Raw genomic sequence first — 27,015 nt, 5'->3', positions numbered from 1 at the left:
AGTATAATAACAAAACTGTGAGAGTATGTAACTTGAATTTTTTTTTAAACTTTGGTTATTAAGTATTGATTTTGTTGGAAAGTAGGTACATTTATACTTACTTTGATGTGTTTCCAGGCTGCCCCTTTCCAGAGCAGTTTTGATGGAGGGAAGGTATTCTTTGAGCACAAATATTAGTATAGGATCCAGGCCTTTTTCCCTTGAGGGAAAAATCAACAAAATAATGAGAACACCCCAAAATGTATTTATTTATTGAATTTCATGTTGTACAAAGAGCTTAAGTTAAATAAAATGTGGCTTAACCATGAATTTTCTGTTTATTATCATTTCCCTGAACCTCTAAAACCAGATAAAACTGAATAGTGTAGAAGTAAACATTGTGACTTTATCAGACAACCTGGTAAAAGTAGCAGAAGAAAAGGGTGGGGACAAAATTTAACTCTTCATATGCCCATATTCCAACTCAGAGTTGGGTTGGCAAAATAAAATTGAAACTTAAAAATAAGAAAGGAAACACATTCTCAAAGGTATAACTGAGACTTGATAATAGTGAAACATATAACTTGAATGTGTTAAAGAGCATATTTTGTTTAAAACAAATACTTACTTGATAGACGAGAAAACTTGACATGTATAAGGTAATTATATCTATAAGTTACTGAGGCAGGAATTTAATCCAGGTCTTCCAGATTCCAAAGACAATTCTTTATTCACTAAACCTGATCTTTAAAAACAACCCCCCCTTCCTGTCCACCCCCAACAAAACTACAACAACAACAAAAAACTACCTGTCACTGGATACATGCATATAGGCATTAATCCAGCTGTTTCTCTGGCATGCTAATTGAGCATTCTGCCATTTCAGCTAATCTCCATGAAGTATTCTAAAATTGATAGGTAAGGTGGGCTTAGATTATGAAGGTCCTTGAATGTTAGCAGTATACAGGGTAGAACAGATTTAGATATTTCCTCCAGGATGTGGATCACAGCCCATCTAGACCTGCCTAACCTTTGTGACTTTTTCCTATTTCTTCCTTAAGTTCACCACAGGGACTCTTCTTTGCTTTTACCTCCTGATACCTTGAGTATACCACTGGAGCAGTCAGACTATCTATATGAAATTTCTTTCTTGCCCTATGGCCAGCCTATCTTTTTCCCTCAACATAAATTTCCTTGATGGCATGCTTTAATCATATTCCTCTTCAAATTTCGTTGTTTTATGTTAGAGCCTGCTCATATCCACCATGCATGCAATTAATTATAATAGAAAATAGAATCAATCAAATATTTAATAAGATTTATTACTGTGCCAAGCATCAAATTAAATAAGTGCACAAGAAATAAATGAGTAAAATGTTAGAAAGCAGCAAGTAGAGGAAGCAACTTTGAGGGGGATAGGGCCACTTCATGAATGAGAGGGTCTTAAAGGGAGGGATTGGTTCTGATGGAAGTAGAGAGAAATTAGACATAGGGAATGAGTGGGTAGGGGTATGGAATTGGGAGAGTGAGTCATTTATAGAAAAATAAGCATGCTTATTTGGATGGAATGCAGTCTGGGAACAAGTGGGAAGGTATGGTTTCCAGTCTAAGTGATGGGCAAAATGGCAGTGTCACTTACAGAAGTGCATTAACTGGTGAAAGTGGATGGCTTAGGAGAAAAGATGTGAAGTTAGGGTTTCAGCCTGTAGAATTTGTGTGATGAAGGTCAACCAAATGGAAATGTTCTGAAGGCATTTGGAAGTGGGAGAACTAGGGAGGTTGAGACTCATTAGCATAGAAGTGATGGTTTAAACTGATAGTTTTGATCTCTGAAACCTTTTTTTCTTAAGGACCACACTTAAGGACCAAAGCACTCTGGCTTTCATTGATTGGCCAACAGTAAGTCCCAGACCAAGTCCACTTGATTGTTGTTTGGGCCCTGATGGCTCAGAGTGAATGTCAATAGCCATTGTTTCTGTTTTGGCTGGAAACCTTTGAGGGTCTTCCCCTCTCAGATTGATTTTTTTTTTTTTTGACTAGGTAAAGCAGCCATTCTCTGCCTTATTTCTTACCCCGCCTTAATTACTGAATGAGGCATTTCCTCAGTCAAACTGAGACCTATTCAAGACCTTAGCTTAAAAAGGCCAAGGTCTCCCACTGTATCCAGGGCCATCTCCAGTCATCTTGATTTATATCTCCCCGCCGGACCCAGATGGCTCTGGAGGAGAAAGTGAGGCTGGTGACTTTGTGCAACCCTGTCTCACTTAAATCCAGTTCACTTGCATGACATGGCATCACCTTCCTGAAGTCATAGTCCTCTTCAAGAAGGAAGGACAAACAACCACAACAACAATATGGGCTCACAGAGAAGTGCAGAGAAAAAAAGCAGAGGGCTGAGAACTGAGAGGTGAATTTTGGCACCTCATCAAAAACTTTATTGCTACCTCATTCTAACCTCATTGGAAGCTTATTTTGAGTAATCAACTTTGGTAGACTATGCATTAAGAGTCTGCTTTACATTAATATAGTGTTAGTATTTTTGCATGTTAGAAGCTCTGAGATGGTAGGTAGAAAATTCTTTTAAATCAACAACTATTTAAATGATCCCCTCTGATTGAAAAACCAGGAAAGGTTTTACAAATGCTGAATGGTTTTCTTATCATCTGGAACTTTAAAGTTAGAGAAAGAAAAAGTTAGAGGTGTTTAACCTGGCACATTGAAGGGAGGAGTCCTCAGCCTCCCATTTCAGTCTGATGACCTGCTGCTAAGAAGAAAGAACATTTTCTTCCAGGGCTTCTTATTTTGACAAAATGGCATCATTTACTCACTTCCTGTGAATGGCAAACAACTGTGCGTTGGAGTGTTTCAGGAGTAGTTGAATGTTAAGCTAAGAAAAAAAGTCCCCAAATCTGGGAACTAGGCTTGTTTGGAAAGGAAAATTAACCCTTGCTTCAGGCTTTGTGTAGCTCACAACAAGTATTTGTTAAGCCTTTACTGTGTTTGAGGCACAGTTTTAAGGGCTGGAGATAGAGGCAAAAAACACATGGGGAGACAATATATTAAACAACTCAAAATATATACAAGGTAGATGGTAGGCATTTTAAAATGTAATGTACAATAATTTAAGACAGTAACAATACATTGTTGGTAATCATAAAATTACTCAGAATGCAGTCTGTATTCTTATTGGGAGTTTTGAGGCTAAATAGATTTAATTCAGTTGAATTAAAATTGGGCCAGCAGGTTGCACAGTGGTTAGAGTGCTGGATGTAATAATCAGGACATGAGTTCAAATCCAGCCTCAGACACTTACTGGCTGTGTGATCCTGCACAAGTCACTTACTCTCAATTTGCCTCACTTCCCTCAGTGGAAAATAATAAGCACTTACCCCCAGCTCACCCCAGGGTTGTTGTGAGGAGCAAATGAGATCTTAGTACACTGCCTGGCCCATAGAAAGCACTATGTAAATGTTAGCTATCTTCATTGTTATTATTTCTTGGATACTGATTACATGCAAGGATCTATGTGGACTAAAGTCCTTATAGTCTTTGTACTTACTTTGCTTTTCAGTTTGTAAGTTTATTTATACCTAATTTAGTTTTATTCATTTAATACTTATTAAACATGGTAAGTGTGTATGTCAAGATGCACCCAGGAGAAGGTGGATATGACTCTTCCTAACTGCGCAATAGTTCCTCATTACCCACAAAACCTCTCAGAAAAGGTACTAGTTTTGAATCCATGCAAAGGAAAGACAGTACTTTGTTAGCACCCTAAAAGCCTCACATATTTTTCATATGATAAATAAGAGTGATTTCTTAATAATTACTGCAGTTCCATAATGAGATTCTTGTGTGTTTCACACACAGAGTATTTGGCAAGAGAGAAGCTGCCCTGAGGCTTTGTTCCTCCTTGCAGAGAGGTAGCTCTGTCTGTTTCAGAGGTCACTATTATCAAATGAAAACTCTCAGTCATTCACCACACTTATAACAGCCCCTACAGCTGCTAAATTATTGGTCTTTTCAAGAAGGCCTGTATTGGGCAGTTAGCTAACATCTTCAGCAGGGTCTCCTGTCTAGAAAATTGGTTCCTAACTCTGAGAGTAAGACATTTCTTCTCGTCAGGCATTTCATCTTTTGAAGATGTCAGGCAGAATATGGTGTGGGTGGTTTGTGTGTAGTTTTTCTGCTGGGCTCCAAAATATACGTTTCACATGGAAATCAGCATGTTACTTTTGTTATACCCTCAGACTTTACAAAAAGTGACTTAGACATCATTTTACTAATATTAATCAAACATTCATATTTAAGGACTCAATCATATTTCTTCCTAACCCTCAAGCCACGCTGAAACCAGAACCTTAATTTTTTTCCCCTATGAAACTGCAGGTATTGACCCAAAAACAATTTAAGTAGATACTTTTATTTTGCAAAATTTCTAATTGGCCTCTTTAATTCAGCATCATTTATTTTTTGTAGTGAATGGACAGAGATCTGCTTTCAGTAATAGCTGCTGGTTTCAAGCACCCTCTCTGACACATACTGGCTTTGTGACCTTTGTCATGTCACCTAAACTTAAGGTGCCCTAGGCCAGTGATCTCCACAGTAGGAATTGTAGAATGGCTCTAAGGCAGCTATGGTTTGAACCTAGGGAGTCTAATTGTAGAGTGGGTAAATGGAATGCATTCCAACTCTCCCCTTTGTTGCTGTTATTCTTGAGTCATTTCAGTAGTGTCCAACTCTCCATGACTCCATTTGGAGTTTTCTTGGTAAAACTACTGGAATGATTTGCCATTTTCTTCTCCAGCTCATTTTACAGATGAGGAATTGAGGCAAAAAGGGTTAAGTGACTTGCCCAGCCTCACACAGCTACTAAGTGTTTGAGGCTAAATTTGAACTCGGGTCCTCCTGACTCTAGAGCCAGTATTCTATCTACTCTGCCACCTAGTTTCTCCCCTTTAGCAAATCACAAACTGTCTCCAGCACAAATATAACTTTACTTTAATACTTCTACAGTCTACCCTCTCTCGCCACTGGCCCAAAGGGTGGTTATAACCTAGCCAGGAACAGGCACCCACAGCAGTAGCACAGACAGAATCTGCTTCCAGCTCCACTCTCACAAGTATCTCTTTCATGGCTGCTGTGAAGGTATTATCAGGTGATGAATAAACTCACCCACATAAACTTTTTTTTTTTTTGTTGAGAAAGATTGAATAGCTCAGGATGAATAGGTTTCGATTACATTATATTTGTCCCCAAACACAAACCTCTTCTCAACTTCCCTGTTTCCATTGTACCTTTAGTCTCCCAGATCTTCAGCTTCCTCCTCGTTATCCTTTTACTTCTCACTCAACTGACACTGCTCTCTTCAGAGTTACCAGTGAGCTCTTAATTGACAGATCTAGTAGCCTTTTCTCAGTCCTCACCTGTCTCGACTTCTCTGCAGCATGAGACCTTGTTGGACACTACCCTCTCCTCCTCGATGATTCTTCTCTCCTTTCTTTCTGAGTTGGCAAGACACTGCTGTCTCATGGTTGCCTCCTACCAGTTAGACGGCTTCCTTTTAGTCTTCTTTGCTGGTCCATCATCCACATCATGCTTCTCTTCCCCACCTCCACCCTCATATGCTTAGTTAGACTATGTCCAGTGATCTCTCTCTCTCTCTCTCTCTCTCTCTCTCTCTCTCTCTCTCTCTCTCTTTTGGATACTCTCTCACTTGGTGACTTCATCAGCTTCCATGGGTTTAGTTCTCTCTATGCAAATGATGCCCAGATCTATACATTAGCTCTAAATCCACTTCTAAACTACAGTCTCCCATTAACAAATGCCTGTTGGACATTTGGAATTTGATTTCCTATAAGCATCTTATACTTGGCATTTTCCAAACACAACTCATTACAAACCCATGTCTTTTTTGAACTTCCCCATTTCTCTTGAGGGCATCACCATACTTTCAACTCTCCAGGTTTATAACCTTGGTGTTATACTTGAACTTTCACTCTCCCTCATCCCACATCTAATCAGTTGCCAAATCTTATCTGTTCAACCATTACAGTAATATCTTTCATATCTAGCCCCTTCTATCTAATCACATAGCTACCTCCCTGAGACCCTCATTATTTTTTTGTCTAGACTATTGCAGTGGCTTTCTCATTTGTCCCCCTGCCTCAAGTCTTACCCTCCTCCAATCCATCCTACATAGCCATTGAAGTTATTTTCCTTAAGCAAAGATCTGACCCGGTCACCCTCCGACTCAGTAAGTTTCCAGTAGCTTTTTTTTTTTTTAAGTCTAGGATCAAATGTTATTCCATTTTTATTTCAACCTTTTTAATTTCTGCCTTTTTTTGCTGCAAGTTTTGTAATGCAAATAAGAGTACAGTTTTTGTTTCCTAATATGAGCGTATGATCAAAAAAGTTTGATGAACATTGGCCTAGGCATGTCTCTAAGATTTAAATTGCAGGGCAATTGAGGATTTGCATTGGTGGAGGGGGATGTTCTGGGAGTTCCTTATACCAAGGAAATCCCAGGTCTGGTTCTTCTCCCTTCCCCCTACCCACTGCCCTGAAAAAGAAATCAGCAAAGTAATCTAAATCCACATCTCTGCTTTTCTAATCCTGAAAGTTGCTGAATACTAACATCTTTCCCATCAACAGAGGAAAGCTAAGACTTCCATACTTAGTCTTATTTCACCTTATCCCCCATATTTAAGCAGTAGCTCAAAGAATCTGATTTAAAGTTCAGAACTTTCTAATGAGTTTATTATGTAGATGTTTATCATAAAAGTAAATATTTAATTTTGCATCTGCATATATATAACATTGAGCTGTATGCTGTGAGCATTCATAAATAAGAAAAAATATAGAGAGAGATCATATAAATTCAAGTACACATGTGTTCAAATACTTCTATATAAGTATAGGTTTATATGTAAGATATTCACTTATGTAAGATGAATCATCATTTGTATACTTGAAAGTTGAATAGAATACATGAAATGAAAACATACTACCTATACAGACAGGCAGCTAAGTGGCATAGTCAGAGTGTTGGACATGGATTTAGAAAGACCCAGATTCAGATCCCACCTCAGACATTTAATAGCTGTAGGGTCCTAGGCAAATTACTTAATTGACCTCTCAGCCTCAGTTTTCTCTTTGATAAAATAGGGATAATAATAGTACCTACCTCCCAGAGTTGTTGTGAGAAACAAATGAGATAAATGATATAAAACACTATGTAAACTTTAAAGCATTATATAAATACAAGCCATCTTCATCATCATCATATTAACAGCTTAATTTACACTGCTTTCCCTGAGCCACCCACACCCAAGATGGTTTTTATTCCTTTTTGTCCCAGATTATACTATTCCTGGATAACTTGGTTCTCACTAGGAAATATGATCTACAGCCTCCTTTCTTCCCCTTCAGGAATGTGGTTCTTTTTTTTTTTTTTTTGGGGTGTACAACCCAATTATATCTCAAACATACACTTTCCTCTTTAACCCTAATATCTTCCCTCCTTTCCCAGTTCTTTCTAATTACCTGAGAAAAATCTCTATTTTTCTTTAGTTCTTATGACTAAAAGTAGTGCAGGTAATACACCTATATTAAAGGAAAGGGAAAATCTATTAAATTTTCAGTTGAAATTGGGTATAATAAAGGACTATTGCCATCAAACTCTAAATCCCTTGAAAGTGCTCGGAAATCCCCTTCAAGATCTTTGTTATATCATGAAAGTAGGTCTTCCTTGAAATTCTCAATTTTCAGAAAAGATAATGGGTTTTATATCAGTAGTTTTAGTGATCTTGGGTTATAGGAGAGGACCTCTAAGAGAGAGCAAAGAGAGAGATAACAGCTTGTCACAGTTGGGACAGGTTAATGGAGAATAAGTGAATTTGTAGTGAATGACTTCATACAGCTCTGAGACTTCCTCTTGGTAACTCTCATAAAAAATGTACATAGACGGTAAAGTCAGGTGATAGATTGATAAAAAGTTGAAGGATAGTAGATCATAAGCAACAGAAGGAAGGAAAAAATAAGTCCATTGTTAATGACAGAAGATGTTCATGTTTAGATGAAAACTCCAGTTAAGTAGAAAAAGAGAAAAACAAGGCAGTGGAGTCTTGGAAAACTGATTATTTAAAGAACAAGGTAAAACTTCCTGAGCCAGTCTGGCAGCAGCTACAATCAGAAGTAGAGAATGGGAAGATGACTGATAAAGAAGTTGTGGTCACAGATAAAATTAGAGCCTGGAGACCTTGTTATTGGTGTCAGAGGCTAAGTTGCTTGTGATAAGGTGGAAAGATAAGGCAAAAATTAAGTAGGATGGAAGACTTTATTCAGGGACATTTAAAAACTCTGCCCTGGGCCCTCTGTTCTCTCTAAACCTTCTCACTTGATTTCGTCAGCTCCTATGGTTTTAATTACCAGAGTTATAGCCTTTCTTCTGAGCTCTAGTTCTATATCACTAAACGCCTATTGGACATTTCAAACTGGCTGTTTCATTGGCATCTCAAACTCCATGTATCAAAACAGAACTCTTTATCTTTTCACCAAAACCTGTCATATACAAGAACCTCCTTCGTTCTTCCTAGAGAGGCACCATCCTTCCAGTCAACCAAGTTTATAACCGTGGTTTGTTCCTTGTTCTTTGATTTCAGTCATGCCCAACTGCTCCTGATCCCATTCGGGTTTTTCTTGGCAAAGATACTGGTGTGGTTTACCATTTCCTTCTCCAGCTCATTTTGCAGATGAGGAAACTGAGGCAAACAGGGTTAAGTGACTTGCCTAGGGTCACACAGGTAGTGAGTGTCTGAGGCCAGAATTGAACTCAGGAATGAGTCTTCCTGACTTCAGGGCTCGAATTCTATCCACTGTGCCACCTAGCTGTCCCAAGTATTCTGTATATACATTTAAATTTAAACATTGTCTCCTCAGATAGAATGTAAGGTCCTGGATGGCCGCTTTCATTTCTCCAAGGGTGCTGTTTCATTTTTGATATTTTTTCTACCATGTTTGGGACAAAAAAGTAGTTGCTCAATAAATTTGCCTGCTTATTGTTTGACATAGGAAAAGAAACAGGTTATATAATATTGTAGGATTAGATGATGGGAAAAATAAAGGGCATATAATAAGTAGTGTGATTAGTTTTGTCAATAAAGTCTAGTCCAGATGAAGAACTCTAAGATTTTTTTTTTAATGGAATGAGTCTGGAGTTATAATCTCTCCTACTGGAAACCTTAGGTAGAAGGAAAGTTTCCCAACAGTATAGAGAAAAATCTGTCCAATTACTGATAACTTCAACTGATAAGCTACTTAAAATCCACAGCTATCTTAAAAACTTCATTTGATTTTCAGAAAACTCTATTTCAACAGACCTTTTACCAGAACTCCCACACATGATATAATTTATTCATTTTGAATTTTACCTGTTCTCCCTTGTAATAGGGTTGACATGAAGGGGTAGAATGAATGCACAGAAAATGCATGTATTAAAAGCTTACTAGATTGCCAAGCACTGTGCTAAGTGCTGGAAGTACAAATAGAAGAAACGAAAACAGCCCAGTTACTGTCTTCAGGAAGTTCCCACTTTAAGTGGGGAATTCAGCAGGAGAGTTCAACTGCAGGGTAGAAAGGAAAACTCCCTTTCCTAAGTATACCGAGATAGAGCAGAGTGGATTCTGCTGCCAATATTGGGAGGAAACGGGGCCCTACTGGGTGCCAGTTCTAGCCGGGGCCCCTCAGATTACCCCCCTGGAATGGTGTCAGAGGTAGGGGAGTTGCCATCAGGATTAGGATGGTTAGAATGTTCTAAAACTTTCCACAGAAAGGGAAGAAAGAAGTAAACAGCTTAGATCAGGGGTGGGAGGAATCTGTGGCCTACTAGGTCCTTTGCCTTTTGACTGAGTCCAGGTTTTACAGAACAAATCCTTTTATTAAGGGGATTTGTTTTATGAAGTTTTTCACAGTCAAAGGACTGCACTTGAGGACCTAGAGGGTCACATGTGGCCTCGAGGTCTCAGGTTCCCTACTCCTGGCCTAGATCAAATTGAATGTAAGGTCCTTGAGGTCAGGTACATTTTTGTTTGTTTGCTATCTCCAGTGCCTAGCATGACTTTTTGTACATAATAGGCACTTAATTGTAGCTGCATTGATTGGATAATCCACAAAATGTATAATGAACCCTAAAAAAAACTCTAAAATTGTATTTTGTTTCATGATTCAATTTAGAGTTTTTATGAATTTTATTAAATTATAGGCTGATAGATATAGCACTGGAAGCAACCTCAGAGCCATCCAGAGTCTAATCCTGTCATTTTACAGATAAGAAACATCTACTTTGTTTCTAGTTCTTTGCTACTACAAGGCACTTCTTACAATTTTTATCAAAATACTTTTTCAGTTTCCATCTGATTCCTCTTCATCTTCCAGCTCATTCCATACCAAGGCAATATCTTATGTTTCTGCTATTTGGCTTTTAGAATATCTCCAGATAAGTTACTAGTGGAAAATAATAGAGATTTGACCTCTAGAAACTGGACTTGACTAATTCCAAACTCATTTCCTTTGGCCCTTTGTGTTTCATGTGATTGTGAATGCAGTATTCCTATTTATTTTGGTGTGCATTTGAAGGGCTTTGTGTCTTTTTCATTTTAAGATAAGACTATTGTGGTGATGAGATTTTAATGAGTTTAGTTGATGAAAAACTCGATATACTTGAAAAGAACCACAAAGTGTAATGTCCTTACATCCTTTCTTAGTACCAGTTCTACAGCATTTTTTGTTCTTTTTTAGTTTCTACGTTAAGTTGAACCCTTAAGTCTGGTATCTTGGTAATGGAACACTTTATTAATTAGCCTCCAAGCTATATTAATCTCAAACCACAGTTGAAGTCTGTCGTTCTATCAGTATTTTGTGTAGGGCTGGCAAAATGATACTCCAGAGGGGTAGGTGTTAGAAAGCTATAGAAAGAGTGGCAGTTATATGTTTTATGTTGCCACTTTTCTATAAGATACAATGTTTTAAAACTAAAAAGTGATCAACTGTTTGTTTAGGCTATACATACAGTATTTTAAGGTTAAGTTCATACTTTGGAGAGGCAGTGTTGCATTTTTGCATACATGGAGTACTAGATTGGAGTCAGGTAGGTTTAGGTTCAAATCCTACTTCAGGTACTTATTGGCCTCATGACTTTGATCAAGTCACTTAATCCTTTTAAGCCTCAGTTTCCTCATCTGTAAAATAAGTATATTAATGACATCCACTACACAGGGCTACTGAAAGAGCTTTGCAAATCACACAGTGTTACACACACACACACACACACACACACACACACACACCCTGTACATTACTGTGAATCCTGGTTGCACAATATATGTTCATCTGTGTACAGTGAATCGTGCCGCTTTTGACATTAGAAGGAGCCATAGAAACTTTTCATTATTTGTTGCAATAATACTTGATCACCCAGCATTTCAGTTATTAGCTAATCCACTTTGACCTTCTCTCTGGCCTCTTTCAACTTTAAAACTTACAAAAATGAAGCAGTATCTTCAAAGATTCTCAATAAGCCATTGGAAAACTAGAACAGAAACTTAGTGTTTTAAATTCTAGGCCTGGCCTTGGTTCATAAACACCCTATTTTTTGTAATACTATCAAAAGGCCAAGACCAGGTGCTAAACTTGAAATGAAGTGGTTTAAATTTAAAATTTTATGGCTGTAATATTTCTATTTTTTTCTTCGTGGCTGAAAAGGTTGGGGTATTTTCATAGTTTTAACTCCAGCATCTTAAAATTCTCAGGTTTGATAAACCCTTCCAGATTTTTGCTGGATTTCTATTTCCTTATTTCCCACTCTCTTCTGACCATGTGGATGATAAAATTTTTTTAAACTGAAATATTTACTGAAGTCATGAGAACTTCTTGGACCAAATGAAGAGACACAGAAGTTTGTTAATTGCTTCATGGCTCAAAATTAAATCTGCATGGACCACAGCTTTAGTAGATGATTAATTAAATTTGAATGAGTTAGTGGTTTGGTATTTAGGGAACCAAGGACAATGAAGTTTTGTCTCTGTTCCTGTTACTCAGCTTTCCTTTCTGAGGCTCAATCTAGCACTGAATAAAAGAAAACATAATGAAGAGGGACTAAAGGTTCAGTATTTTCATTCCTGATCATTACTTGCTAAAAGCTGCTATGGAAACGTTGTATAACTCCCTCCCTGTTTTCCCCCCTTGGATGGTCTCACTTCTCCCCAGTTCCGGTTGTAGGAGCCAGTTAGCTCACTACAACTTGGACAGAATTCTTGGAAAGCTCACTGGGAAGGCACAGATAGGCTAACATCTCGGAGCAAATTTCATTTCTTCCGCTTTATTCAGGATGCTAGCTAGCTACCTGATTAGCTCAGGCTCAGTCTAGTACAGTGTCACATTTGTTTGGTGCTCCATTGTATCTTTAGGTTACTATGTACATCCTACACAGTTTTTCAAGCTGACTTATGCATTCCAGCTGTAAACCAGAGAGAGGGGTGCTCCAGATCCCTAGCAACAGCTTGAGATTGAAAAACATAGACATATTTCGTGTGTTCTCTCTCTCTCTCTCTCTCTCTCTCTGTCTCTCTCTCTGTCTCTGTCTCTGTCACTCTGTCTCTCCCTGTCTTTCCCTCTCCCTCTCCCCCCCTCTTCTTCTCTTCCTCCCTTCCTCTCCTCTCTGCCTTTCTCTCTCTCTCTCTCTCTCTCTCTCTCCCCCTCTCCCTCTCCTCCTCCCTCACTCCCCCCTCCTCCCCCACTCCCTCTTCCACCCTCTTTGTGTCTCTTTCATGTCAGGCTTCACTTAGAGCAGAAAGAAGACTGCAGTGGAATGCAGTTTACTGATGCTTACTGGATACAAATGTGTCTGTTTTATATCATCTTTTAATAAAAAAAATTAAACCTTTTTCCTTGCTTCCTCATTTCTGGTATAATGGGCAAAGGGCACTAATGGGGTACATGCAAGAGAAATGGTTGGAGTAGCAATCACTGAGCTGACGGCAAAGGCCTGACTAAGTACTGCAAAGGGATTTAAACTAGATTGAAAGCATGTCAGATCTGATTAACTGGGGAGGCAAATTGGTTCAAAGTTTGAGAGAATTGGGAAAGTGAATCGTGAATTATTGTGGGGAAGATAGATAAATGTAGGCACGTGGGAAAGGGACTACAGGACAGAATGTCAGAGTTGGAGGAAACCACTGAGATTAGTAACTTGTAGGTTTCTTGAGGGCAGAAACAATCTCTTTATTCTATTTTTTAATCCCCTTTCCCACTATAACTAGCACAATACCTGGCACACAATAATGTTAAATGCTTAAATGTTAATTAAAGGTTGATTTAGTCCAACACTCTCAATTCAGATGCTTTTCTTGTCTTGCTTCTTACTTTCTTCACACCTTGTCTTCCTCTAGCTTTTCTGTAGCTTCCTATGTTCACCTTGGATTGTACAATGGCAGACTCTTGTAGACCAAGCTGGAGATCCACCCCCCCCCATGGAACCTCTTTGGGGGGAGACATTGGTATATTTGTAGTTAGCAGGGAAGCATCCAGTAGACAGGAAGAGATTGAAGATAAGTGAGAGTGGGAGGATTCTAGACAAGGCAGTCTTCTGGAGAAGATGGGATGGAGGCTAGGTGTAAGGATGCCCATCTCACTTGTGTAAGTGGGGTTTACTTCCTTTCCTGGAGTTTGCTAGGTCAGAACAGTGGAGGCATATAGAGGTTCAGGAGCCATTTGGACCCACTGAATGAAACCAGTGACACTTGGCAAAGTAACAAAAATAAACTAAGGTGTTATCAAATATGGTTTGTCAGGAGTAGAGAGGTATTATGGAGCTTTACAGGGATGTAAACTTAGGAGCAGGTTCCAGAGAAAGAGAAGAAAAATATGTCCTAACTGTTTTTTTTTTCTTTGTCCAAGACTCTAGTTCAAGTTCTGAGCTGTGGATCTATTGTTGAAAGGTACCAGCAACCCAGTGAAGCTAGGAATTTGATTCCGTAGCACAGTGCTTGCTATATATTAGACACTTAATAAATGTTTATTGATTGATTGATTTAGCACAGAGCCAAAACAACTCTACAAAACACCTGATTCATTCCACAGGAAGCCTTAAACCAGTCTAGAGATAAGAACTCTGGCAATACTAACTTTGACAGCTGAGTGGTAGAGTATATAGTATGTGGACTTTGGAATTAGGAATACCACCTCCAGGTTAATGAACTCTGAAATTCCTGTATCTGATCCACAATTTATTTGTTGTCCAGTATGAAACCTTGCTCTTTATCCACACCAATCCCTTGACCCCGCATTTCACTATCAGGCCATCACCCCTGTTCTAGGCACTATCTCTTCTTTTCCCCATGTTATGATTTCAGCCCTCTTCTGTCTTCTTCTGAGTTCCTTGCTCCTTTATGTTTTTGCTGATTGCACCTGGCCAAGCATCTGCCTTGAATCATTCCCACTATCCACTGCCTTTACTCCTACATACATGATGCTGAAGGAAAGTGGAGAAAATCACACAGCCCTTCTGACTGAGTCTAATACAAATTTAGGTTACATAACCTCAAGCAGTAGAGTGGGCCATCTCTACTGCTAGGGCTCGGTAATCTTTCTATACTCTCCTAATTAATTCACTCGCCCACTCAGCACAGTAGCTCTTCCAAGTTTTTTCATACTTCCTTGAGTCTCCTATGGATCCTCCTTCCCCTACTAACCTTAACCTCTTAGCTGAGAACCTAGCCTCATATTTTATTGAAAAAAATTGAGGCCATTCACGAAGAACTTTCCCTTCTCCCATCTTTGTCATGCCATATCACTCAGATGCCTTCTTCCACTGTTTCTTCCTTCACCCATTTCTCGCATGAAGCCTTTTTCCTTACTAAGGCAGATTCTTCTGTCTACAGGAGCAATCTCATTCCATCTCATCTTCTCTAGAAAATTGCCCCGTCTCTCACCCCACTCTCTTATCTTCATTCTCTCCCTGTCTACTGGATGCTTTGCTGGTGCCTACAAATATGCCTCCCCCATCTCCTCATTTCCCCCATCCTCAAAAAACCCTCACTTGATTCTTCCTTACTTGCTGCCATCCTGTACCTCTTCTGCCTTTTGTGGCTAAATTCCTTGAAAAGACGATCTGTAAATAGGTGCCTTGCCTTGCTCTCCCCTCTCAGTTTTTCTTTAACTCTACAATCTGGTTTCTAACCTCATCATTCAACCAAAACTCCTCTCTCTAAAGTTACTAAGGATCTTTTAATTGCCAAATCCAGTGGCCTTTTCTTGATCCTCATTTTTTTTGACCTCTACAGTCTTTGACACTGTTGATTACCCTCTTCTTCTTTCTACTCTTCTCTCTAGGTTTTCAGAATTCTCTTCTTCTGGTTCTCTTCACACCTATCTGACCACTCCTCAGTCTCCTTTGCTGGATCTTCATCCAGGTCACTTCTGCTAACTGTGGATGTCCCACTGGCCTCTGTCCTAGGCCGCTCTCTTCTCCCTCTACTTCACTTGATGATCTCATCATCTCTCATGGGGGGATTTAATTATTATCTCTATGCTAATGAGTTTCAAATCTCCATATCTAGCCGTATACTCTTTACTAACCTCTAGGTTCAGATTTCCAACTAGTTTTCAGACATCTCAAAGTGGATATCCATTAGAGAGCTTAAACTCACCACGTCCAAAACTGAACTCATTATCTTTTTTCTCTAAACCCTCCCTGCTTATAAACTTCCCTGTTATGTCAAGAGCACTACCATCCTCCCAGGCCCCCAGGTTCACAACCTAAGACTCATTCAAGACTCTTCACTTTCTCTCATTCTCCACATCTAATCTGTTGCCAAGGCCCTGTTGATTTCACCTTTGCAAGATCTTTTGAATCTGCCACCACAACCTCAAAGTGCTTTATAAATGTTTGGGATGATGATGAGGAGGAGGAGGAGCAGGAGGAAGGACAGCAGCAAAATTTAGGGTAAAGCAAGAATACCCTCCTGGGGCATTGTTCTTTCCCACATACCTACAGTAGTTATAGCTCTAGTAAGGAAGAAAGATAAGGAATTAGTACCATTTACGTTAATACCACTAAAGAAGAGAATATACAACAGGTAAACGTTAAGAGAGGAGTCAGATAAGGGGCTGTAAAATATCTCCTTATATACCTCATCTTCCCTGAAAAGAGAAAAAAAAGGATATTCAGAAATGTTCCATTGCATCAAGTCCACTTAGGGGAAAAAATTATCTACTTAGCCTGTGGTTAGGTATGTGCCAGAAGAAGTCTTACTATTAATGTAATTCACTTGGGGCATAGTTAGAAACTTTGAAGATCTCATTCATCCCTCCAAATTAATTAATGCCTTTTGCCAGTAGATATTTTTTTGCTCCACAGATGCCCTAGAACTGAAACTTTCATCTAGTTGATTATAATAATAATTCATTCATTCAGGACTTAAGTGCCTCCAATATCATAGAGAAGGAGGGACAGATAATGGGGAAAAGAGGGGGCAAAGAAGGAGAGAGGCAGAGAGGAGACTTTGCCTTGAGGAGCTTACACACTAAATATAACTACATAGAACAATGAAGATAAGGTAACGTTTTAAATTATGGTTTCGACTATTCATTCTATGGGAATTCATAGTAAAAAAAAAAGTTATAGAGTCAACTTATGGAAGACAGTACAAGAAGGGCTTTGTAAATGCTGGGAATTGCATTATTCCAGGATGAATAATACATTTTTCCCTTTTATGGTGTAAATTTAGGCTTTGTTTTCCTTCTCGGTAAAATATTTGATTCCTCTGTTGAGAGAAGGGAAAAAAGTAGGGGAAAAGCATTTATACAGCACCTGCAATGTGCCAGGTACTGTCCCAAGTGCTTTACAAATACTATCTCATTTTATCCTCTCAGCAGTCGTGGGAGGTAGGTGGTATTTTTATCCCCATTTTACAGTTGAGGAAACTGAAGCAAACAGAGGTTGTGTGACTTACTCAGAATCACACAGCTACTAATTTTCTACAGCCAGATTTTAACTCGGATCTTCTGAGATTTTTGCACCTCGTACTCTTGGAGTTCCTCAGATCTCCAGGCTTAGTGTTCTGTCCACTGTACATACCATCTAGCTTGGAAGTAAATTAAGGCCCACTCTCTTCTCCAGTCACAAGTTAGAATTAGTTTAACCATAGGAACAATAATGTTTGAGAAGGGCATTTATTCACATTTATTAATTCATCCACTCAGCAATCCTATTTAGAGTTTACATGTTCATAGCTATGATTTGAAAAGAGATACCCTGCCAATAAGGAGTTTACAACAACGTCTAACTAGGCACATGATAAAGATGTACATAAAAATAGAACAAAACTAGGTGTGTTATATGCATAGCACCATATACAAAGTGTTGATGGAAAACAAAGTAAGGGAATTTTTTTTGATAAGCTGATTACTGAAGACTTTTAAAAGGACTGTTGAAGATATCTGACAGTCAATGAATGAGTGTTTATTAAGTGTCTATTAAGAACCAGGCACTAAGGATACAAGTACAAAGAATGAAACCACCCCTACTTAGAAGGAACGTTAGATTGGGGGAAGGCTAAAAAGTACATATATAAATATACATGGCATAACTATGAAGGTAATTACTACAAATTTTTACAAAGTAGTTAAATAATGCACGTGCTATACTGGTGAACAAGCTACTGAATTGTTGGCCAACTATATGCTATTAAAATATCTCCCATCTTGATTGGCTACTAAATCCTTCTAATTATCTAAAAAGAAGAATTTGTTTTTTCTACTTCAATTCAAGGACTATTTTATTTATGTCTTCATATTCTCTACCTAGTACAATGTCTTGCACATAGTAGGTACTTAGTAATTTTTTAAAAATTCCTTACTCTTTTGATTCTATATTTGAGTTTTGCAATCTAGAAAATTTTTTCTCCCTTTCCTGAAACATTTTATGTATATATGTGTGTAATGCATATATGTATTATGTGTATATACATATATACACATATATGTATACAGACAAACAGACCACTCCAAGTGGTATATGACTACTGTATTTCTTCTTAGAATTTAGCCTTTTCTGAATTTTTGAATTTGAAAAACAAAGCTGCATTTGGAAGGTTTGCTACTTTCATAACTAAAAGAATTTCTTCCCTCAAAGCAATTTCCTGGAGCAGAGACAATATATACTTTCTCATTTTTGAACCCATTTTTTGTTAACAAAACTATTGTTTCTTTGTCAATGAACTTTTCTGATGAAATAATAAATAATCTTTTGCCTTTTCTCCTTAGCTGACCTGAATAATGTCAGGTTCTCGGCTTATAGAACTGCCATGAAACTCCGAAGACTGCAGAAGGCCCTCTGCTGTGAGTATTAACCCAGTGCTTAAAGATCTTGGCTCTTTTTCCCTTGATGAAAAATGAAATGGGTACTGCCACTTTTGAAGAAAGGGGTAATAGCTGTCAGCTGGGTTGTAACTTGGTATTGAATTTTTTGAGCATTCTCTTGGCCTACTGCTGGTCTAGAATACTAATTTTACTCCCATGCTTTATTGCCATTTCTCAGTTATTGGATATAGATAATTTTGTATTAATTAATTATATGTACTTTTCGGGATCATTGCCTGAGTTGCAATTAATTTAATGAAACTTAAATGCCATGTCCTTTGTATCTTCTATGAAAAGTGTTACAATGTGTTTATTTTTAGAATTAGAATTCTGTGAATGTCTTTTATACAAGTAGAGATACATTCATTGCTTAGAATGTTTAGCCCAAGTGAATGTTGTGCTGAAGGTAAAGGGACAGAGTTCCTCATTTGGGTAAGATAGCCTAGACATAGAGGCTTAAATACTATGTATGAATTATATATAAGCTTAGGTGGGCATATCAGATAGATTACAAAGTAAACCTTAGAACACAGTTTCCCTATAGTTGAGGTCCAAATGGCTTTCTTTTTAGCTCTGTAGGCACTACTGCAGTGAAACTGATGTTGTCCCCTAGCTAGGTATCTCTTTAATGATTCTCTTTGAGAATCCAGCAATAAAAATCTTTGCCAGCAGGGTTTGGGAGCTAACTTCTTTATCTCCTCCTAACCCCACCTCATTCCACACCCACTGGTCCCTTTATTGAAGGTATTAATTATAAACTAGTTACTGTAGTAAGTGGTGGAATATTCCTTTGGAGACCTTCAGAGTTTGGAAGAAATTCTTATCAGTCCCAAGCAACTATAGTTGGAGCCCTAAAGGTGTCCTGGAAGTCTGAAGAGGGTCATTCTCATTCTTGTCTATTTCAATTTAAGTTTGGGTATTGAGATCAGTCAAGTAACTCAGGTCTAAATGCATTCATAAGTCATTGCATTCACATACAGTTGTGCTCTTGTTTCTATGGAAAAAAAGTTGACATCATGACAAGGATTTTCCCTTCAATTTCCCTGATCAATGTGAAAACTAAAATAGCTCCTTTCCAGGTATGAATGGTATTGTATAGCACATTTTTCGGACACATTTGTTCTAAATGTAAACACTCCATTTTAAAATATGAAACAAGGGTACCATGAGCATTAACCTTTTCTTTTTCCAGGTTTCTTTCCTAGCTCAAAACCGTCCTAAAGAGTTGTTTATTGTACTATAGAGGTTACCAATTTGACTTGGAAGAAAATACTCCCCAATCCCACTTAAAATTTTTTTAAATTAATTTTAAACTTAAATACAAAACGAGGAAAAAAACCCATTTCTGTGTACACAGCAGAACATAAAGAGAAGTGTTGACGATACAAAGAAAGGCAATAATTAAGACTCAAGCATTTGGAGAAACTTGTTCAACATACTTATATCATAGGTACAGAGAGTACTGTCAAAACATATGGCTCTGTTTTAGTGGTGTCATAATACCCTTAGTTTTGGCTTTCAGGCTGTTATGGATAGAAAATCAATTTGGTGGCCAATTACATCAATACAAAATACCAGTAAGGTATACAAGACTTAGGTTCAGTTTGTTGTAACATATGTCCAATTTTATCTTCACTCAAATTTATATTAAAAAAAAGATAATCTAGGCATTTTGATTGCTTTTTCATTTTTTCTCATGTTAGTCATGACATAGGTGGCCTCAGAAATTAGAAATATACCTCCTTTTTTATTAAGTGACAGAAATAAAAATGCACTTAACAAATCAAGTATATTTGGTATGTAACTGTATGTTGTGGATTAAAGTGAGACCAAACTGTAGGAATAAATATGCTATGGTTCATAAATGTGAAGAAAAAAAATACTCCGAGATCAACAAGAAATAGGTAACAATTTGTTAATGTTCAGCAACTAAATTACAGAGTACAGAGACTTTTTTGCAGCCTGCTTGTTATCTAGATAAAGGCACAGCTGTGGCACTAGCTACCCACTACTGCAAGCTAGGTGAAAAAATTGCTTTCTTGTTTTTAAATGTACCTTACCTTTTTTGATATTCACATCAAAGCATATTGACTTGCTTACTTTGTGTAGATTTGCTTTTAAAATACCTCAGCTCCAAGTGCAGACTGCATCTGAACAGTATGATGTCAATAACAATCTACTTTGCCTACAGTCTCCTTCTGCAGTCTAGGCAAGAAGAGACTAGAAATGCACAGCAGTTTCTCTACCAATTATCCCCCCTTTCTCTGCCTGTGCTAATTAGATAAAAGGATTATTTATATATCAACATGGAGCATCCAGGTTTACTCTTGGAATGAGCTTACAATAGGACTTTTTTTCCCCCAGCATTAATCAACTTTCACCATTAATTAGTTCTTTCTTTTCCCCCATGTAGATGAGTTTCATGAAATGAGAATGTTTTATGGAATTTTCCTTTCTATAAAGTCAATAACTGTACCTCACACTCTGGTTCCCCAGACTACTCTTCATGTACCTGTAATGAAAAGATAACAGGCTTCAATAAATAAGAGACCCAGAATTCAACTGTAGTCTCTGCAGAATATTAGCAGCGTTACCTTGGATAAGTCATTTCGTTTCTCTGGGTTTCTCTTTTATCCTCTGTCAAATGAGGGGATTGGACTCAATGATCTTTAAGGTCTCTCTGAAAATTCTCAGATTCTGTGACACAGATAATAAAACATCCATAAAACTGTGCATTTGTATCCAGGAGATGAAGAAGTATAAATGAGAAAGTAAACAGGTAGAATAATCAAAGAGTCTTTTTATGAGGACCAGGAAGAGTAATATGCAGGCAACCAGTGCTCCAACTCTTTACAAGATTATTGGGAGTCAGGTTACATGAGTCCCATCTTTCTTATTTACTGTTTTCCTTTACTGAGCACAGTCCAGCCTAGAGACACATGGATGCTTTTTTCCAAGTCCCATTTTCTCCTCTTTCCAGCCCCATAATGACTAAAGCCACCCAGCCCTAGGATTAAACCAAAATCTCCCTTGACTTTTTCAAGGTTAATAAATAGCACCCTTGACTGTAATATATTTTGAGAACAGGGATATGTCAGAACATAGAAAGTTTTTATTGTATCCCATAATTGTGCTTCTCAATAGGTGCACAAAACTTAAAAATGAAAATTAATTGCTTGAGGTGAAAGGGTGGTTCCTCAGTAATGTTTGCTTGTTGAGGCTTCCAGAATTACTCTAAGTATTTCATTTAAAATAAAAGCAAAAATAAAGCAAAGCCTTGGAGTGAACATCCCAAGGTGTTTGTTTAAGGGAAAATAAAATTTTAAAATAACTGCTTCACAAATAAATTGTTCATCATTCTTTTCCCCTTTCAAATAATTAGTATGGGCTACAAGTACTTTCTGAATCTGCTGTGAAACGAGAGTTCTATTTTATGTGTTTGTTTTGGGATATGTGTTTTGTAATCTTCCGTGATGGATTGCCATCTTGTTTAATCACGTCTGGTTTAAGCAGAGCACACTGTATAATATTTCTCTCATGGCTATTCCGTGTTCTGCTTTTGTTATCACAGAGCAATTGCTTTGCTACCCATTGGAGGTGTTTATACTCCAGAAATTCCTTTGATACTGCTACCCCTTCGCCTGTACAGAGAAAGGAAGTGTAGGTCCTTATAAAATGAAATTAAAGTATTTTTGTTTCTCTTCATCATCTCACTGAAGTTAAGTCAGCCCACAATGAAAAATGAGTTTAGAGATGGAAAGGTTTGATTTGATTTGCTTAAAGGAGTCTAAATTTTTTTAAATGGCTGCTATTCCCTCCCTCACAAAGGCGATCCTGAGAGAAACCATATACTTAGTTTCTGATTTACTGTAAGGTGTAAAAGAGGAGATGTTGAGGGATATTGCTGGTGTTGGGAAAAAATAATTCTTCTCCTTCCCATGATGATAGTTTTTGGAATCCTCATCCCCATTACTGGAAAATTTGCCAGTTAAAATCTTTTTGTTCCTTCAGAGAAGATAATCTTGTTGATCTGACACACAAGAAAGAAAATTAAAATGTGTCATTTAAAATGATAAATAATCATCTTCTTTTATTCTCCTACACTTTCATCCAAAAATTTACTCAGTCTTTTCATGTTGTTGTTTATCCCCAAAGAGTGTCTGTCCTGAGGGATCTTACATTCTGCTGGGGAATATTTGTAAAGCAGATCTTTTGAGGAGAGGTAGAAGACTAACTACTAGGCAAATCAGGAGTGGGACCTGACCTAAGCCTTGAAGGAAGATAAGATTCTGAGTGGCTTTAAAAAGGAGAAAGTCTATTACAAGCATGGGGAAACCACTTGTAGCAAGGCACATGGGGAAATAGAATACCAAAGGCAGACCATTGTGAGAATTCTATGGTGAATTAAATTAAGGCCAGAAAGGTAGGCTGGAGCCACACTGTATGTGGCTTTAAATTCCAATTTAAGGAGTTTGGATTTTATCCTGGAGGCAATAAGGAGCTGTTGAGGGTTTTTGAGCAATGATGACATTGAAACATGGCCTGGCTTCCAGAAGATCCTTTTGGCAATTGTGTGGAAGATAAATTGGCAAGGGAAAAGAGTGGAAACTGAGAGGGCAGTAAGGAAAATATTCCAATAGCCTAGGCAAGAGATTATGAGGACACGAAAAGGTTGGTGTCTGCGTGACTGGAGAGAAGGGAGAGATGTAAGAGATTAATAAACATTTATTAAGCACCTACAATGTGGCAGGCACTGTGCTAAGCCCTAGGGATACCAAAAGACACAAAAGATGGTTTCTGCTTCTCAAGGAGATGTTCTGGTACCAAACAAATGAGAGAGTGTCTATGAGGAGGGGGTGGCCAAAAGAATCAACAGATTCTGAGAAGTAGAGAAAAGTGAGAACTGAGAATAGGCCCTTGGGCTCAGCAGTGATAAGTTTGGAGAGAAAGGTTTCAGTTGAGTGGTAGAGTTAGAAGCCAGATTAGATTGCAAGTTGTTGAGATATGAGTGAGAGGTGAAGAAATGGAGGCCCTGTGTGGAGATTTTTGTTGTTATTGTTGTTTCCCTAGGAATTTGGCTGTAATTATAAGCTTGGGGGGATAGCAGGATAAAATGAAAGTGTTTTTGTTTTTGTTTTTGTTTTATTAAGGATGAGGGACATCTGAGCATTTAGGGAAAGAACTAATGGATAAAGAGAGATCGAATATGAGTAAGAAATGATGGAGGGGAAAAAAAGGAAAATGGAAGGGGATGAAGGGAAAAGGGATAAGCAGAGGAATTGGCTTTGATAAGAAAGGCCACCTCTTCATCAGAAACTGCTGAAAAGAAGAGGATGGGGGATGATGTAGAAGGATTTTGAAAGATAGGAGGGGAGAAAGGCTCATGACAGATAGCCTGGGCTTTTCTCAGTATAGGAGGAGGCAAGGTCCTCTTTGGAGAAGCAAGGAAAGCAGAGATCTGGAGCAGCTGTTGTGGAAAGTGTGATAGTCAATCAAAGAAGAATAAAAGGTTTGCCATTTATTCAAGGGGCAAGGGATTCAACGGCAGAGAACAATGGAGAGTTTAACCAGTTAACTAGCATTTAAGATTGTAAAGGGAGGAAAGAGAATCTAAAAGTGACAGTGACTGGCAGAGTGGTGAGCCATTTTCAGTCATGAAGCACACCTAAAATAATGTGATGGAGAAATGTACTTGGAAATATTGTATGCCATTTTAGGGGAACTAGTGCATGGAAGTGAGTATCTGTCTTGGAGGAGAAATAAAGGGAGGAAAACTAGCTCTCAATTCCACAATCAAATGAAGTATATTATATAATAGAAGGAATACTGGGAAACTTGTGTTCTAAACCTAGCTATGTGTGACCTTGGGAGAAATTGCTTAACTTCTTGTGGCCTCAGTTTCCTCACCTATACAGATAAAGGTTTGAAGACACTATCCATCTCTGAAATTCTATGACTGTGATTAGGATTTCACCATATTTTTAAGTGAATATAGACATGAAAATAGGCTTTTGGTCATAATTATAGCACTTTAAGGTTTGTAAAGCAATTCATATATGTTGTCTCATTTAATCATAATCTACTCTCATATTTTCCTCTCTGATACTGTTTCTCAAAAGAAGAAAAGCACTTTTCCACCATTTTTTCATTAATTTCATTTCAGACATTTAGTCCATCATGTGGTTAAAAGCACATAAGATGTTTAATAGTAGGAAAACCCTTTACAGGCTGGGAGAACCCATGCCTATATGGAGATGTGTTTGTAATTAAACTGCCACCCAGACACTTGAAGAGTTCTCTTAATTACCATTGATTCACCATCTCTAAGGATCTAAGTATTCAACCTAAGCTACAGAGTTAAAGATGTTAAACACAGACACAGACACAGACACACACACACACACACACACACACACACACACAGTACTGCTACATTTCCAATTTGACTAATAAATTCGTATTAGAAGAAAGCATCTTTCATGACCCTTAGGAATAGAGCTGCTAAATAGGCTGTGGATTTGCTGATGTTGGACAAGGCACATATTTCAGCTTAGTTAAATTTTCTGATCTGTCAGAATATTATTAGTTCTCATCCCAAGTTAAGGGTAAAAACTTGACTAAGCTTTAAAAAATTTCCTAACTGTATGAAAGAGTGTTGGGCTTGGAGGCAGGAAGACCTGAGTTCAAAACGGCGCAACACATTTACTAGCTATGTGACATGGGCAAGTCATTTAACCTCTGTTTGCCTCAGTTTCCTCACCTGTAAAATGAGGATAATGACAGCACTACTCTTCTCCCAGGGTTCTTGTAAGGATCAAATAACACAATAATTGTAAAGTGCTTAGTGTAGTTCCTGGCATGTAGGAAGCACTAGATCAATGTTAGCTACTATTACTATTTTAAAATAAAATTTAAGGTGAAATTGAGACTATATTATCTTCCTGGTTATAGCTAGTTTAGTTAGTCTATGGCTGGTATAGTTAATTTAGTCATTTAGCCCATTATCTTTGGGTTGGTGAGACTATTATACCATACAGTAGTTTTTTTTTCTTTTCTTACAAAACAAAAGTAATCAAATTTTTAGCAGGTTCAGTAATGTTCCAAGAAGAAAAAAAAAAAAACCAACCTGTTATAAATGCATAGCTGGAAGTAAAATAATTCTCTATATACAGATTCCTTCAGCTGATAAACCTTAATAACTCTGAAAGATAGTATTGTCAAAACCTATTTTAAAACCTCTATAAAAACTGGTATGTCCTTAATCAGTTGTAAGTTGCTCAGTTTATTTAGAGGCACCTCACCCCTTAAGTCTTAAGGACATAATTTTTGAAGGGTAGAGTCCCCACCTTCTCCCCTCCCCCATATCCCTATCTCATCTGATCCTAAGCTCAACTTGATGTCTGTTGAAAGACTTGAGCAATTTGTGATCCTGAATATTTGGTAAAGTTAAAAGGACTTAAATTTGAGGAATAGACTTACTACTGCCTACTCTGGGGAGAACAAAAATGCTTTTTAAAGTGGGAATTTTTTACTTTTAATTGCTGGAGAACGTTTTTAGTCCTGGTGGGATTTTTTTTTAAGGGAAAGAAGTAGTTGTTAAGATAAAGCTATTCTTAAATAATTTGATTTTTGATTTGTCTTTTTTTCCTTATTTATTTATTTTACTGTTTTTATTTCCCCCAGTGGATCTCCTGAGTCTGTCTGCTGCATGTGATGCCTTGGACCAGCACAACCTCAAACAAAATGACCAGCCCATGGACATCCTACAGATCATTAACTGTTTGACCACTATTTATGATCGACTGGAGCAAGAGCACAATAACCTGGTCAATGTTCCTCTCTGTGTGGACATGTGCCTCAACTGGTTGCTGAATGTTTATGATACGTACGTGCAGCTAGGTTTTATTTCACTCCCTTATAAAAGGCTTACATGCCCTACTGATGATAGGAGTAATTGACAGTCTTCCCACTTACACACAGAACATGTAGCTAAGATCACAAGGTGGTTAGAATGTACATTACATAAAGCTTACAGCTTAATGGCTGCCCTTAGTTGAGCCATTGGTTGAAAATGGGTAATCTGTTTTTCAAACAAACAGTGAGAGGCAGAAAATAGATTCTTCTAAAGCTGCAAAACCCGTAGTAGGTGAAGTCATTTTTTCAGAATGTTTTCCACTGCAGAGTTTATTAGTGTAAAGATGCCTTTTAACCTTCTAAACCAAGTGGGAGGCACACTCATGGTAATACATCTTATTTTTAGACCTTCCCTTATTCACATTTAGAAATATTTTCAGCAATTTTAAGTGTTTATTCTCTCTTACTAGGAAAGCTTATCATATCTGTCGGTGAGTTGAAGCCATTTTTGGTTACTATACACATATCTACATACATATACACACACACATATATGTATATATGGTACATATAGTATATATGAAAATAAATGAATAAAATACATGAAAATAAATAAAAAATCCAGTTATTGTCATCATGAACATTTCCCCAAACAACGTATTTAATTTCTTAAAATCTCATTAAGATTTGGTACCATCATTAATCACATTTTCTTAGAGTTTAATTTGTGAAGTAATTTTTGGTCTGATCCTGTATATAACAAAG

General features: G+C 37.7%; 1 protein-coding gene across 4 annotated transcripts in view; it reads left to right on the top strand.

The window, feature by feature from the left end:
- DMD (dystrophin) overlaps positions 1-27,015 on the top strand; it is a 2,133,690-nt gene that overhangs the window by 2,005,409 nt on the left and 101,266 nt on the right. For all 4 annotated transcript variants that reach the window (XM_027841976.1, XM_027841994.1, XM_027841966.1 and 1 more), the window contains 2 exons: positions 18,301-18,375; positions 26,080-26,281. In XM_027841976.1, the coding sequence (XP_027697777.1) occupies positions 18,301-18,375; positions 26,080-26,281 (277 nt within the window). The remainder of the gene's footprint in view (positions 1-18,300; positions 18,376-26,079; positions 26,282-27,015) is intronic.

Source organism: Vombatus ursinus, unplaced genomic scaffold (assembly GCF_900497805.2).
Source record: "Vombatus ursinus unplaced genomic scaffold, bare-nosed wombat genome assembly UNPS02004827.1, whole genome shotgun sequence".
NCBI lineage: Eukaryota > Metazoa > Chordata > Mammalia > Diprotodontia > Vombatidae > Vombatus > Vombatus ursinus.
Note: the sequence above shows the minus strand (reverse complement) of the source record. Positions and strands in the feature narration are given on the sequence as shown.